Below are 16,207 nucleotides of genomic sequence, written 5' to 3'. Positions count from 1 at the left end.
CGTCCCTCTGGTCAAAGGAGACGCGTCCCTCTGGTCAAAGGAGACGCGTCCCTCTGGTCAAAGGAGACGCGTCCCTCTGGTTAAAGGAGACGCGTCCCTCTGGTTAAAGGAGACGCGTCCCTCTGGTTAAAGGAGACGCGTCCCTCTGGTCAAAGGAGACGCGTCCCTCTGGTCAAAGGAGACGCGTCCCTCTGGTCAAAGGAGACGCGTCCCGCTGGTCAAAGGAGACGCGTCCCGCTGGTCAAAGGAGACGCGTCCCTCTGGTCAAAGGAGACGCGTCCCTCTGGTCAAAGGAGACGCGTCCCTCTGGTCAAAGGAGACGCGTCCCTCTGGTCAAAGGAGACGCGTCCCTCTGGTCAAAGGAGACGCGTCCCTCTGGTCAAAGGAGACGCGTCCCTCTGGTCAAAGGAGACGCGTCCCGCTGGTTAAAGGAGACGCGTCCCTCTGGTCAAAGGAGACGCGTCCCTCTGGTCAAAGGAGACGCGTCCCTCTGGTCAAAGGAGACGCGTCCCTCTGGTCAAAGGAGACGCGTCCCTCTGGTCAAAGGAGACGCGTCCCGCTGGTCAAAGGAGACGCGTCCCTCTGGTTAAAGGAGACGCGTCCCTCTGGTCAAAGGAGACGCGTCCCTCTGGTCAAAGGAGACGCGTCCCTCTGGTCAAAGGAGACGCGTCCCTCTGGTCAAAGGAGACGCGTCCCTCTGGTCAAAGGAGACGCGTCCCTCTGGTCAAAGGAGACGCGTCCCTCTGGTCAAAGGAGACGCGTCCCTCTGGTCAAAGGAGACGCGTCCCTCTGGTCAAAGGAGACGCGTCCCTCTGGTTAAAGGAGACGCGTCCCGCTGGTTAAAGGAGACGCGTCCCTCTGGTTAAAGGAGACGCGTCCCTCTGGTCAAAGGAGACGCGTCCCTCTGGTCAAAGGAGACGCGTCCCGCTGGTTAAAGGAGACGCGTCCCTCTGGTTAAAGGAGACGCGTCCCTCTGGTCAAAGGAGACGCGTCCCTCTGGTTAAAGGAGACGCGTCCCTCTGGTCAAAGGAGACGCGTCCCTCTGGTCAAAGGAGACGCGTCCCTCTGGTTAAAGGAGACGCGTCCCGCTGGTTAAAGGAGACGCGTCCCTCTGGTTAAAGGAGACGCGTCCCTCTGGTTAAAGGAGACGCGTCCCTCTGGTCAAAGGAGACGCGTCCCGCTGGTTAAAGGAGACGCGTCCCTCTGGTTAAAGGAGACGCGTCCCTCTGGTCAAAGGAGACGCGTCCCTCTGGTCAAAGGAGACGCGTCCCTCTGGTTAAAGGAGACGCGTCCCGCTGGTTAAAGGAGACGCGTCCCTCTGGTTAAAGGAGACGCGTCCCTCTGGTTAAAGGAGACGCGTCCCTCTGGTCAAAGGAGACGCGTCCCTCTGGTCAAAGGAGACGCGTCCCTCTGGTCAAAGGAGACGCGTCCCTCTGGTCAAAGGAGACGCGTCCCTCTGGTCAAAGGAGACGCGTCCCTCTGGTCAAAGGAGACGCGTCCCTCTGGTTAAAGGAGACGCGTCCCTCTGGTTAAAGGAGACGCGTCCCTCTGGTTAAAGGAGACGCGTCCCTCTGGTCAAAGGAGACGCGTCCCTCTGGTTAAAGGAGACGCGTCCCTCTGGTCAAAGGAGACGCGTCCCTCTGGTTAAAGGAGACGCGTCCCTCTGGTTAAAGGAGACGCGTCCCTCTGGTCAAAGGAGACGCGTCCCGCTGGTTAAAGGAGACGCGTCCCTCTGGTTAAAGGAGACGCGTCCCTCTGGTCAAAGGAGACGCGTCCCTCTGGTTAAAGGAGACGCGTCCCTCTGGTCAAAGGAGACGCGTCCCTCTGGTTAAAGGAGACGCGTCCCTCTGGTCAAAGGAGACGCGTCCCTCTGGTTAAAGGAGACGCGTCCCTCTGGTCAAAGGAGACGCGTCCCTCTGGTCAAAGGAGACGCGTCCCGCTGGTTAAAGGAGACGCGTCCCTCTGGTTAAAGGAGACGCGTCCCTCTGGTCAAAGGAGACGCGTCCCTCTGGTCAAAGGAGACGCGTCCCTCTGGTCAAAGGAGACGCGTCCCTCTGGTCAAAGGAGACGCGTCCCTCTGGTCAAAGGAGACGCGTCCCTCTGGTTAAAGGAGACGCGTCCCTCTGGTTAAAGGAGACGCGTCCCTCTGGTTAAAGGAGACGCGTCCCTCTGGTTAAAGGAGACGCGTCCCTCTGGTTAAAGGAGACGCGTCCCTCTGGTCAAAGGAGACGCGTCCCTCTGGTTAAAGGAGACGCGTCCCGCTGGTTAAAGGAGACGCGTCCCTCTGGTTAAAGGAGACGCGTCCCTCTGGTTAAAGGAGACGCGTCCCTCTGGTCAAAGGAGACGCGTCCCGCTGGTTAAAGGAGACGCGTCCCTCTGGTTAAAGGAGACGCGTCCCTCTGGTCAAAGGAGACGCGTCCCTCTGGTTAAAGGAGACGCGTCCCTCTGGTCAAAGGAGACGCGTCCCTCTGGTCAAAGGAGACGCGTCCCTCTGGTCAAAGGAGACGCGTCCCTCTGGTTAAAGGAGACGCGTCCCGCTGGTCAAAGGAGACGCGTCCCTCTGGTTAAAGGAGACGCGTCCCTCTGGTTAAAGGAGACGCGTCCCTCTGGTCAAAGGAGACGCGTCCCGCTGGTTAAAGGAGACGCGTCCCTCTGGTTAAAGGAGACGCGTCCCTCTGGTCAAAGGAGACGCGTCCCTCTGGTTAAAGGAGACGCGTCCCTCTGGTCAAAGGAGACGCGTCCCTCTGGTTAAAGGAGACGCGTCCCTCTGGTTAAAGGAGACGCGTCCCGCTGGTTAAAGGAGACGCGTCCCTCTGGTCAAAGGAGACGCGTCCCTCTGGTTAAAGGAGACGCGTCCCTCTGGTCAAAGGAGACGCGTCCCTCTGGTCAAAGGAGACGCGTCCCTCTGGTCAAAGGAGACGCGTCCCTCTGGTTAAAGGAGACGCGTCCCTCTGGTCAAAGGAGACGCGTCCCTCTGGTCAAAGGAGACGCGTCCCTCTGGTTAAAGGAGACGCGTCCCTCTGGTCAAAGGAGACGCGTCCCTCTGGTCAAAGGAGACGCGTCCCTCTGGTTAAAGGAGACGCGTCCCTCTGGTCAAAGGAGACGCGTCCCTCTGGTTAAAGGAGACGCGTCCCTCTGGTTAAAGGAGACGCGTCCCTCTGGTTAAAGGAGACGCGTCCCTCTGGTCAAAGGAGACGCGTCCCTCTGGTTAAAGGAGACGCGTCCCTCTGGTCAAAGGAGACGCGTCCCTCTGGTTAAAGGAGACGCGTCCCTCTGGTCAAAGGAGACGCGTCCCTCTGGTTAAAGGAGACGCGTCCCTCTGGTTAAAGGAGACGCGTCCCTCTGGTCAAAGGAGACGCGTCCCTCTGGTTAAAGGAGACGCGTCCCTCTGGTCAAAGGAGACGCGTCCCTCTGGTCAAAGGAGACGCGTCCCTCTGGTTAAAGGAGACGCGTCCCTCTGGTCAAAGGAGACGCGTCCCTCTGGTTAAAGGAGACGCGTCCCTCTGGTCAAAGGAGACGCGTCCCTCTGGTTAAAGGAGACGCGTCCCTCTGGTCAAAGGAGACGCGTCCCTCTGGTTAAAGGAGACGCGTCCCTCTGGTTAAAGGAGACGCGTCCCTCTGGTTAAAGGAGACGCGTCCCTCTGGTCAAAGGAGACGCGTCCCTCTGGTCAAAGGAGACGCGTCCCTCTGGTCAAAGGAGACGCGTCCCTCTGGTCAAAGGAGACGCGTCCCTCTGGTCAAAGGAGACGCGTCCCTCTGGTCAAAGGAGACGCGTCCCTCTGGTCAAAGGAGACGCGTCCCTCTGGTCAAAGGAGACGCGTCCCTCTGGTCAAAGGAGACGCGTCCCTCTGGTCAAAGGAGACGCGTCCCTCTGGTCAAAGGAGACGCGTCCCTCTGGTCAAAGGAGACGCGTCCCTCTGGTCAAAGGAGACGCGTCCCTCTGGTCAAAGGAGACGCGTCCCTCTGGTTAAAGGAGACGTGTCCCTCTGGTTAAAGGAGACATGAAAACGTTGAAAAATGTTGTACGAAATGACAGGAAGTGACATCACACATGACTCGTTCCAGTCAAAGTTTATGCAGAATTTATACAAACAACTTTGTGACGCTTTAAACGTCGATTCAAGAACATAAAGTCGCTCTCACATATTTTTAATTGTCAAGTAAAACAAATAGTGACATTAGATGAGTTTTGGCCCAGTGTTTGCTGGGTAATTTCCGAGTGTGATGTCATCAATTACAGACAGGAAGTGGAATTATAAACCTAATGTGTTGCTGAGTGGTCCGACCTGCAGGGGGCGCTTAAAACTCCATTGTCCTTCTCACAGTCGCATTTTGATTGTGTCCTGCATGTTTGAGTTAATCCTGTTTTCACCTGTCCCCAAGCCCCGCCCACTTCTGCAAACCTATCCAGACTGGTCCTGGTCCTGGTCCTGGTCCCTGTCCCGGTCCTGGCCATGGCTCTTCGCGTGGCGGTGGTCGGAGCAGGGGCGGCCGGTCTTTGCGCCGCTCGACACATTCTGTCCAAACCCGGCTCGTTCTCACCTCCGGTCGTGTTCGAGTCGGGACCGAGCGTCGGCGGAACCTGGATCTACGAAGACCAACACGGACCATCGACTCACAGCAGCATGTACCACAACCTGAGGTAAGCACTGCACATCTGTGCTTTTAGAGACTCTCGGCACCACCAGAAGGCTCTACCTCCTTCTGTGCTTTTAGAGACTCTTGGGACCACCAGAAGGCTGTACCTCCTACTGTGCTTTTAGAGACTCTTGGGACCACCAGAAGGCTCTACCCCCTACTGTGCTTTTAGAGACTCTCGGGACCACCAGAAGACTCTACCTCCTACTGTGCTTTTAGAGACTCTTGGCACCAGAAGGCTCTACCTCCTACTGTGCTTTTAGAGACTCTTGGGACACTAGAAGGCTCTACATACTTCTGTGCTTTTAGAGACTCTTGGGACCACCAGAAGGCTCTACCTCCTACTGTGCTTTTAGAGACTCTTGGGACCACCAGAAGGCTCTACCTCCTACTGTGCTTTTAGAGACTCTTGGGACCACCAGAAGACTCTACCTCCTACTGTGCTTTTAGAGACTCTTGGCACCAGAAGGCTCTACCTCCTACTGTGCTTTTAGAGACTCTTGGGACACTAGAAGGCTCTACATACTTCTGTGCTTTTAGAGACTCTTGGCAATAGAAGGCTCTACCTCCTACTGTGCTTTTAGAGACTGTTGGGACCACCAGAAGGCTCTACCTCCTTCATTGCTTTTAGAGACTCTTGGGACCACCAGAAGGCTCTACCTCCTTCTGTGCTTTTAGAGACTCTTGGGACCACCAGAAGGCTCTACCTCCTACTGTGGTTTTAGAGACTCTTGGGACCACCAGAAGGCTCTGCCTCCTACTGTGGTTTTAGAGACTCTTGGGACCACCAGAAGGCCAGCGTTTAGAGAGTGAAGAGCTCTGTTTGGATGATATGGTTCTAGAGCATCTTTGAGGTGGGAGGGGCCATGTCATTTATGGCTTTGTAAGTCAGGAGGAGGAGTTTAAATGTGATTCTAGACTCGACGGGGAGCCAGTGAAGAGACTCCAGCACTGGTGTAATGTGCTCTCTTCTTTTTGTTCCTGTTAGTAATCTTGCTGCTGCATTTTGAACCAGTTGAAAGCTTTTTATGGAGCTTTTAGGACACGCTGTGAGCAGGAGTTACAGTAGTCTTTTGCTCCTCATGCTCCTCATGCTGCTGCTCCTCATGCTGCTGCTCCTCATGCTGCTGCTCCTCATGCTTCTGCTCCTCATGCTGCTGCTCCTCATGCTGCTGCTCCTCATGCTCCTGCTCCTCATGCTGCTGCTCCTCATGCTCCTGCTCCTCATGCTGCTGCTCCTCATAATTCTGCTCCTCATGCTCCTGCTCCTCATGCTTCTGCTCCTCATGCTGCTGCTCCTCATGCTCCTGCTCCTCATGCTTCTGCTCCTCATGCTGCTGCTCCTCATAATTCTGCTCCTCATGCTCCTGCTCCTCATGCTTCTGCTCCTCATGCTGCTGCTCCTCATAATTCTGCTCCTCATGCTCCTGCTCCTCATGCTGCTGCTCCTCATGCTGCTGCTCCTCATGCTGCTGCTCCTCATGCTGCTGCTCCTCATGCTCCTGCTCCTCATGCTGCTGCTCCTCATGCTCCTGCTCCTCATGCTGCTGCTCCTCATAATTCTGCTCCTCATGCTCCTGCTCCTCATGCTTCTGCTCCTCATGCTGCTGCTCCTCATGCTCCTGCTCCTCATGCTTCTGCTCCTCATGCTGCTGCTCCTCATAATTCTGCTCCTCATGCTCCTGCTCCTCATGCTTCTGCTCCTCATGCTGCTGCTCCTCATAATTCTGCTCCTCATGCTCCTGCTCCTCATGCTGCTGCTCCTCATGCTCCTGCTCCTCATGCTTCTGCTCCTCATGCTGCTGCTCCTCATAATTCTGCTCCTCATGCTCCTGCTCCTCATGCTTCTGCTCCTCATGCTGCTGCTCCTCGTGCTTCTGCTCCTCATGCTCCTGCTCCTCATGCTGCTGCTCCTCATAATTCTGCTCCTCATGCTGCTGCTCCTCATGCTCCTGCTCCTCATGCTTCTGCTCCTCATGCTGCTGCTCCTCATAATTCTGCTCCTCATGCTCCTGCTCCTCATGCTTCTGCTCCTCATGCTGCTGCTCCTCGTGCTTCTGCTCCTCATGCTGCTGCTCCTCATGCTTCTGCTCCTCATGCTCCTGCTCCTCATGCTTCTGCTCCTCATGCTGCTGCTCCTCATGCTCTGCTCCTCGTGCTCCTGCTCCCCATGCTTCTGCTCCACGTGCTGCTGCTCCTCATGCTCCTCATGCTTCTGCTCCTTGTGCTTCTGCTCCTCATGCTGCTGCTCCTCATGCTCCTGCTCCTCACGCTGCTGCTCCTCATGCTTCTGCTCCTCATGCTGCTGCTTCTTGTGTTCCTGCTCCTCGTGCTGCTGCTCCTCGTGCTGCTGCTCCTCATGCTCATGCTCCTCGTGCTCCTGCTCCTCATGCTCCTCATGCTGCTGCTCCTCATGCTTCTGCTCCTCCTATCTCTGCTCCTCATGCTTCTTCTCTTCATGCTTCTGCTCCTCATGCTGCTGCTCCTCATGCTCCTGCTCCTCAGGCTTCTGCTCCTCATGCTCCTGCTCCTCATGCTCCTGCTCCTCATGCTCTGCTCCTCCTGCTCCTCATGCTCCTGCTCCTCATGCTCCTACTCCTCATGCTCCTCATGTTCCTGCTCCTCATGCTGCTGCTCTTCATGCTTCTCATGCTCCTGCTCCTCATGCTGCTGCTCCTCATCCTCCTCATGCTCCTGCTCCTCCTGCCTCTGCTCCTCATGCTTCTTCTCCTCATGCTTCTGCTCCTCATGCTGCTGCTCCTCATGCTCCTGCTCCTCAGGCTTCTGCTCCTCATGCTCCTGCTCCTCATGCTCCTGCTCCTCATGCTCCTGCTCCTCATGCTCTGCTCCTCCTGCTCCTCATGCTCCTGCTCCTCATGCTCCTGCTCCTCATGCTCCTGCTCCTCATGCTCCTCATGTTCCTGCTCTTCATGCTGCTGCTCCTCATGCTCCTCATGCTCCTGCTCCTCATGCTCCTCATGCTCCTGCTCCTCATGCTCCTGCTCCTCCTGCTCCTCATGCTCCTGCTCCTCATGCTCTGCTCCTCCTGCTCCTCATGCTCCTGCTCCTCATGCTCATGCTCCTCATGCTTCTGCTCCTCATGCTTCTGCTCCTCATGCTGCTGCTCCTCATGCTCCTGCTCCTCATGCTGCTGCTCATCATGCTCATGCTCCTCATGCTGCAGCTCTTCATGCTCGTGCTCCTCATGCTTCTGCTCCTCGTGCTTCTGCTCCTCGTGCTCCTGCTCCACATGCTCCTTATGCTTCTGCTCCTCGTGTTTCTGCTCCTCTTGCTCCTGCTCCTCATGCTCCTCATGCTGCTGCTCCTCATGCTTCTGCTCCTCGTGCCTCTGCTCCTCATGCTTCTTCTCCTCATGCTTCTGCTCCTCATGCTGCTGCTCCTCATGCTCCTGCTCCTCAGGCTTCTGCTCCTCATGCTCCTGCTCCTCATGCTCCTGCTCCTCATGCTCCTGCTCCTCATGCTCTGCTCCTCCTGCTCCTCATGCTCCTGCTCCTCATGCTCCTGCTCCTCATGCTCCTCATGTTCCTGCTCCTCATGCTGCTGCTCCTCATGCTCCTGCTCTTCATGCTTCTCATGCTCCTGCTCCTCATGCTCCTGCTCCTCATGCTCCTCATGTTCCTGCTCCTCATGCTGCTGCTCCTCATGCTCCTGCTCTTCATGCTTCTCATGCTCCTGCTCCTCATGCTGCTGCTCCTCATGCTCCTCATGCTCCTCATGCTCCTGCTCCTCATGCGCCTGCTCTTCATGCTTCTCATGCTCCTGCTCCTCATGCTGCTGCTCCTCATGCTCCTCATGCTCCTCATGCTCCTGCTCCTCATGCTCCTCATGCTCCTGCTCCTCATGCTCTGCTCCTCCTGCTCCTCATGCTCCTGCTCCTCATGCTCTGCTCCTCCTGCTCCTCATGCTCCTGCTCCTCATGCTCATGCTCCTCATGCTTCTGCTCCTCATGCTTCTGCTCCTCATGCTGCTGCTCCTCATGCTCCTGCTCCTCATGCTGCTGCTCATCATGCTCATGCTCCTCATGCTGCAGCTCCTCATGCTTGTGCTCCTCATGCTTCTGCTCCTCGTGCTTCTGCTCCTTATGCTTCTGCTCCTCGTGTTTCTGCTCCTTGTGCTCCTGCTCCTCATCCTCCTCATGCTGCTGCTCCTCTTGCTTCTTCCCCTCGTGCCTCTGCTCCTCGTGCTGCTCCTCCTCGTGCTTCTGCTCCTCATGCTTCTTCTCCTCATGCTTCTGCTCCTCATGCTGCCGCTCCTCATGCTCCTGCTCCTCAGGCTTCTGCTCCTCATGCTCTTGCTCCTCATGCTCCTGCTCCTCATGCTCCTGCTCCTCATGCTCTGCTCCTCCTGCTCCTCATGCTCCTGCTCCTCACTCTCCTGCTCCTCATGCTCCTCATGCTCCTGCTCCTCATGCTGCTGCTCCTCATGCTCCTCATGCTCCTGCTCTTCATGCTTCTCATGCTCCTGCTCCTCATGCTGCTGCTCCTCATGCTCCTCATGCTCCTGCTCCTCATGCTCCTGCTCCTCATGCTCCTGCTCCTCATGCTCTGCTCCTCCTGCTCCTCATGCTCCTGCTCCTCATGCTCTGCTCCTCATGCTCCTCATGCTGCTGCTCCTCATGTTCCTGCTCCTCATGCTCCTGCTCCTCATGCTGCTGCTCCACATGCTCCTCATGCTCCTCATGCTCCTGCTCCTCATGTTCCTGCTCCTCATGCTCCTGCTCCTCATGCTGCTCCTCATGCTGCTGCTCCTCATGCTCCTCATGCTGCTGCTCCTCATGCTCCTGCTCCTCATACTCCTCATGCTCCTGCTCCTGATACTCCTCATGCTGCTGCTCCTCATGCTCCTGCTCTTCATGCTGCTCCTCATGCTGCTGCTCCTCATGCTCCTCATGCTGCTGCTCCTCATGCTCCTGCTCCTCATGCTCCTGATGCTCCTGCTCCTCATGCTCCTGCTCCTCATGCTCCTCATGCTGCTGCTCCTCATGCTGCTCCTCATGCTGCTGCTCCTCATGCTCCTCATGCTCATACTCCTCATGCTGCTCCTCATGCTGCTGCTCCTCATGCTCCTCATGCTGCTGCTCCTCATGCTCCTCATGCTCCTGCTCCTCATGCTCCTGCTCCTCATGCTCCTGCTCCTCATGCTGCTCCTCATGCTGCTGCTCCTCATGCTGCTGCTCCTCATGCTCCTGCTCCTCATACTCCTCATGCTGCTGCTCCTCATGCTCCTCATGCTGCTGCTCCTCATGCTCCTCATGCTCCTGCTCCTCATGCTCCTGCTCCTCATGCTCCTCATGCTCCTGCTCCTCATGCTGCTCCTCATGCTGCTGCTCCTCATGCTCCTGCTCCTCATACTCCTCATGCTGCTGCTCCTCATACTCCTCATGCTGCTGCTCCTCATGCTCCTCATGCTCCTGCTCCTCATACTCCTCATGCTCCTGCTCCTCATGCTGCTGCTCCTCATGCTCCTCATGCTGCTGCTCCTCATGCTCCTGCTCCTCATGCTCCTCATGCTCCTGCTCCTCATGCTCTGCTCCTCGTGTTTTCAGGACTAATCTCCCTAAGGAGGTCATGATGTTTCCAGATTTCCCGTTCGATCCGGATCTGGACAGTTTCATTTCTCATCGGGAAGTTTTAGTATATTTACAAAAATACTGCAAGAACTTCAGCATCGGCCCCAACATCAGGGTGAGAGCGACCTTTGACCTGTGACCTTTGACCTGTGACCTTTGACCTGTGACTTGTGCTGAACAGGACTAAACCAGGACTAAACCAGGATTGTGTCTTGTTAGTTCAATACAGCGGTGGAGTGTGTGAGGCCTGTCGTCATGGAGACCGCAGACAGGAAGTCGAAGACCGAATGGGAAGTGACATCATCAGACGGCGCCGGGTCCAAGCGGACGGAGAGATTCGACTCTGTGTTCGTCTGCTCCGGGTTTGTTTTCTCATGTCCCAGTGACTCATGTCCCAGTGACTCTGGGCCTCATGTCCCAGTGACTCATGTCCCAGTGACTCTGGGCCTCGTGTCCCAGTGACTCTGGACCTCGTGTCCCAGTGACTCATGTCCCAGTGACTCTGGGCCTCGTGTCCCAGTGACTCATGTCCCAGTGACTCTGGGCCTCGTGTCTCAGTGACTCGTGTCCCAGTGACTCTGGGCATCGTGTCCCAGTGACTCTGGGCCTCGTGTCCCAGTGACTCATGTCCCAGTGTCTCTGGGCCTCGTGTCCCAGTGACTCTGGGCCTCGTGTCCCAGTGACTCTGGGGCTCGTGTCCCAGTGACTCATGTCCCAGTGTCTCTGGGCCTCGTGTCCCAGTGACTCGTGTCCCAGTGACTCTGGGCCTCGTGTCCCAGTGACTCTGGGCCTCGTGTCCCAGTGACTCATGTCCCAGTGTCTCTGGACCTCGTGTCCCAGTGACTCTGGGCCTCGTGTCCCAGTGACTCTGGACCTCGTGTCCCAGTGACTCATGTCCCAGTGACTCTGGGCCTCGTGTCCCAGTGTCTCTGGGCCTCGTGTCCCAGTGACTCGTGTCCCAGTGACTCTGGACCTCGTGTCCCAGTGACTCGTGTCCCTGTGACTCTGGGCCTCGTGTCCCAGTGACTCTGGACCTCGTGTCCCAGTGACTCTGGGCCTCGTGTCCCAGTGACTCTGGGCCTCGTGTCCCAGTGACTCTGGGCCTCGTGTCCCAGTGACTCATGTCCCAGTGACTCTGGGCCTCGTGTCTCAGTGACTCATGTCCCAGTGACTCTGGACCTCGTGTCCCAGTGACTCTGGGCCTCGTGTCCCAGTGACTCTGGGGCTCGTGTCCCAGTGACTCGTGTCCCTGTGACTCTGGGCCTCGTGTCCCAGTGACTCTGGGCCTCGTGTCCCAGTGACTCTGGACCTCGTGTCCCAGTGACTCATGTCCCAGTGACTCTGGACCTCGTGTCCCAGTGACTCATGTCCCAGTGACTCTGGGCCTCGTGTCCCAGTGACTCTGGACCTCGTGTCCCAGTGACTCATGTCCCAGTGACTCTGGGCCTCGTGTCCCAGTGTCTCTGGGCCTCGTGTCCCAGTGACTCATGTCCCAGTGACTCTGGACCTCGTGTCCCAGTGACTCATGTCCCAGTGACTCTGGACCTCGTGTCCCAGTGACTCATGTCCCAGTGACTCTGGGCCTCGTGTCCCAGTGACTCTGGACCTCGTGTCCCAGTGACTCATGTCCCAGTGACTCTGGACCTCGTGTCCCAGTGACTCATGTCCCAGTGACTCTGGACCTCGTGTCCCAGTGACTCATGTCCCAGTGACTCTGGGCCTCGTGTCCCAGTGACTCTGGACCTCGTGTCCCAGTGACTCATGTCTCAGTGACTTGGGCCTCGTGTCCCAGTGACTCATGTCCCAGTGACTCTGGGCCTCGTGTCCCAGTGACTCATGTCCCAGTGACTCTGGACCTCGTGTCCCAGTGACTCATGTCTCAGTGACTCTGGGCCTCGTGTCCCAGTGACTCATGTCCCAGTGACTCTGGGCCTCGTGTCCCAGTGTCTCTGGGCCTCGTGTCCCAGTGACTCGTGTCCCAGTGACTCTGGACCTCGTGTCCCAGTGACTCTGGGGCTCGTGTCCCAGTGACTCATGTCCCAGTGTCTCTGGGCCTCGTGTCCCAGTGACTCGTGTCCCAGTGACTCTGGGCCTCGTGTCCCAGTGACTCTGGGCCTCGTGTCCCAGTGACTCATGTCCCAGTGTCTCTGGACCTCGTGTCCCAGTGACTCTGGGCCTCGTGTCCCAGTGACTCTGGACCTCGTGTCCCAGTGACTCATGTCCCAGTGACTCTGGGCCTCGTGTCCCAGTGTCTCTGGGCCTCGTGTCCCAGTGACTCGTGTCCCAGTGACTCTGGACCTCATGTCCCAGTGACTCGTGTCCCTGTGACTCTGGGCCTCGTGTCCCAGTGACTCTGGACCTCGTGTCCCAGTGACTCTGGGCCTCGTGTCCCAGTGACTCTGGACCTCGTGTCCCAGTGACTCATGTCCCAGTGACTCTGAGCCTTGTGTCCCAGTGACTCTAGACCTCGTGTCCCAGTGACTCTGGGCCTCGTGTCCCAGTGACTCATGTCCCAGTGACTCTGGGCCTCGTGTCTCAGTGACTCATGTCCCAGTGACTCTGGACCTCGTGTCCCAGTGACTCTGGGCCTCGTGTCCCAGTGACTCTGGGGCTCGTGTCCCAGTGACTCGTGTCCCTGTGACTCTGGGCCTCGTGTCCCAGTGACTCTGGACCTCGTGTCCCAGTGACTCTGGGCCTCGTGTCCCAGTGACTCTGGACCTCGTGTCCCAGTGACTCATGTCCCAGTGACTCTGGACCTCGTGTCCCAGTGACTCATGTCCCAGTGACTCTGGGCCTCGTGTCCCAGTGACTCTGGACCTCGTGTCCCAGTGACTCATGTCCCAGTGACTCTGGGCCTCGTGTCCCAGTGTCTCTGGGCCTCGTGTCCCAGTGACTCATGTCCCAGTGACTCTGGACCTCGTGTCCCAGTGACTCATGTCCCAGTGACTCTGGGCCTCGTGTCCCAGTGACTCATGTCCCAGTGACTCTGGACCTCGTGTCCCAGTGACTCATGTCCCAGTGACTCTGGGCCTCGTGTCCCAGTGACTCTGGACCTCGTGTCCCAGTGACTCATGTCCCAGTGACTCTGGACCTCGTGTCCCAGTGACTCATGTCCCAGTGACTCTGGGCCTCGTGTCCCAGTGACTCTGGACCTCGTGTCCCAGTGACTCATGTCCCAGTGACTCTGGACCTCGTGTCCCAGTGACTCATGTCCCAGTGACTCTGGGCCTCGTGTCCCAGTGACTCTGGACCTCGTGTCCCAGTGACTCATGTCTCAGTGACTCTGGGCCTCGTGTCCCAGTGACTCATGTCCCAGTGACTCTGGACCTCGTGTCCCAGTGACTCATGTCTCAGTGACTCTGGGCCTCGTGTCCCAGTGACTCATGTCCCAGTGACTCTGGGCCTCGTGTCCCAGTGTCTCTGGGCCTCGTGTCCCAGTGACTCGTGTCCCAGTGACTCTGGACCTCGTGTCCCAGTGACTCTGGGGCTCGTGTCCCAGTGACTCATGTCCCAGTGTCTCTGGGCCTCGTGTCCCAGTGACTCGTGTCCCAGTGACTCTGGGCCTCGTGTCCCAGTGACTCTGGGCCTCGTGTCCCAGTGACTCGTGTCCCAGTGTCTCTGGACCTCGTGTCCCAGTGACTCTGGGCCTCGTGTCCCAGTGACTCTGGACCTCGTGTCCCAGTGACTCATGTCCCAGTGACTCTGGGCCTCGTGTCCCAGTTTCTCTGGGCCTCGTGTCCCAGTGACTCGTGTCCCAGTGACTCTGGACCTCGTGTCCCAGTGACTCGTGTCCCTGTGACTCTGGGCCTCGTGTCCCAGTGACTCTGGACCTCGTGTCCCAGTGACTCTGGGCCTCGTGTCCCAGTGACTCTGGACCTCGTGTCCCAGTGACTCATGTCCCAGTGACTCTGAGCCTTGTGTCCCAGTGACTCTAGACCTCGTGTCCCAGTGACTCTGGGCCTCGTGTCCCAGTGACTCATGTCCCAGTGACTCTGGGCCTCGTGTCTCAGTGACTCATGTCCCAGTGACTCTGGACCTCGTGTCCCAGTGACTCTGGGCCTCGTGTCCCAGTGACTCTGGGGCTCGTGTCCCAGTGACTCGTGTCCCTGTGACTCTGGGCCTCGTGTCCCAGTGACTCTGGACCTCGTGTCCCAGTGACTCTGGGCCTCGTGTCCCAGTGACTCTGGACCTCGTGTCCCAGTGACTCATGTCCCAGTGACTCTGGACCTCGTGTCCCAGTGACTCATGTCCCAGTGACTCTGGGCCTCGTGTCCCAGTGACTCTGGACCTCGTGTCCCAATGACTCATGTCCCAGTGACTCTGGGCCTCGTGTCCCAGTGTCTCTGGGCCTCGTGTCCCAGTGACTCATGTCCCAGTGACTCTGGGCCTCGTGTCCCAGTGACTCATGTCCCAGTGACTCTGGACCTCGTGTCCCAGTGACTCATGTCCCAGTGACTCTGGGCCTCGTGTCCCAGTGACTCTGGACCTCGTGTCCCAGTGACTTATGTCCCAGTGACTCTGGACCTCGTGTCCCAGTGACTCATGTCCCAGTGACTCTGGACCTCGTGTCCCAGTGACTCATGTCCCAGTGACTCTGGGCCTCGTGTCCCAGTGACTCTGGGCCTCGTGTCCCAGTGACTCATGTCCCAGTGACTCTGGGCCTCGTGTCCCAGTGACTCATGTCCCAGTGACTCTGGACCTCGTGTCCCAGTGACTCATGTCCCAGTGACTCTGGGCCTCGTGTCCCAGTGACTCTGGACCTCGTGTCCCAGTGACTCATGTCCCAGTGACTCTGGGCCTCGTGTCCCAGTGACTCATGTCCCAGTGACTCTGGGCCTCGTGTCTCAGTGACTCATGTCCCAGTGACTCTGGGCCTCGTGTCCCAGTGACTCATGTCCCAGTGACTCTGGGCCTCTTGTCCCAGTGACTTTGGACCTTAGGCGGGGGACTGGAGCCGTTGACTGTGTCATGTGTGTGTTTCATGTGTGTGTTTCATGTGTGTGTTTCATGTGTGTGTTTCATGTGTGTGTTTCATGTGTGTGTTTCATGTGTGTGTTTCATCTTGTGTGTTTCATCTGTGTGTGTCATGTGTGTGTTTCATGTGTGTGTTTCATCTTGTGTGTTTCATCTGTGTGTTTCATGTGTGTGTTTCATCTGTGTGTTTCATGTGTGTGTTTCATGTGTGTGTTTCATGTTGTGTGTTGTGCAGACACTACTCTGACCCTCACATCCCGGACATTTCAGGCCTGCAGCACTTTAGAGGTGAGACATTCAGCAAAGTATAATCCTGTACATTACAGTATATGTGTATGTGTGTGTGTGTGTATATATATATATATATATATTATAAATGGTAAATAAATGGTCACATTTATATAGCTACTCAAAGCGCTTTACATCAAGGAACCAGTCACCCATTCACACACACATTCACACCCCAGATGTACGCAGACACTGGGGGGCAAGTTGGGTTAAGTGTCTTGCCCAAGGACACAACGGCAGTATTCACATGAGGCAGCTGCGATCGCACCGCCAACCTGCGGGCCAGTGGATCTGACCGCTCTGACTGAGCGGGGAGTCGAACCGCCGACCTTTGGATCAGAAGACGAGCACTCTACCACTGAGCTACTGCCGCCCATTATATAATATATATATATATATATATATATATATATATATATATATTATATATTATATTATATATATATATTATATAAGATAAGATAAGATAAGATAAGATATTCCTTTATTGTCCCACATGAGGAAATTTCATTGGTGCAACGCAGGTAGATACAGAGGTAGATACAGAAGAACAGATCACTTATAGGAAGTCTGAAAAACACTTTCAGTAGAAGATCTCCTATAAATAAATAAAAACTCCCATAGACAAATAAATAAATAAATACCATTGCATGTGACCACGACAGTAATTGCACATGAATATGTGTCACGACAGCACATAGATTGCACATGAATTTC

General features: G+C 56.5%; 1 protein-coding gene across 1 annotated transcript in view; it reads left to right on the top strand.

Annotated features, from left to right (window-relative positions):
• Window positions 1-4,404: 4,404 nt before the first annotated feature.
• Window positions 4,405-16,207, top strand: part of LOC140374767 (uncharacterized) — a 56,596-nt gene continuing 44,793 nt past the window's right edge. Inside the window, exons 1-4 of the mRNA XM_072461768.1 lie at window positions 4,405-4,642; window positions 10,205-10,343; window positions 10,448-10,590; window positions 15,438-15,490. Coding sequence (XP_072317869.1) covers window positions 4,455-4,642; window positions 10,205-10,343; window positions 10,448-10,590; window positions 15,438-15,490 — 523 coding nt within the window. The 5' untranslated portion in view covers window positions 4,405-4,454. The remainder of the gene's footprint in view (window positions 4,643-10,204; window positions 10,344-10,447; window positions 10,591-15,437; window positions 15,491-16,207) is intronic.

This window comes from Eucyclogobius newberryi, unplaced genomic scaffold, assembly GCF_026437365.1.
Source record: "Eucyclogobius newberryi isolate DKJ021-1_F unplaced genomic scaffold, fEucNew1.0.hap1 SCAF_31, whole genome shotgun sequence".
Taxonomy (NCBI): domain Eukaryota; kingdom Metazoa; phylum Chordata; class Actinopteri; order Gobiiformes; family Gobiidae; genus Eucyclogobius; species Eucyclogobius newberryi.
The sequence above is the reverse complement of the archived record's forward strand: the minus strand, read 5'-3'. Positions and strand labels throughout refer to the sequence as shown.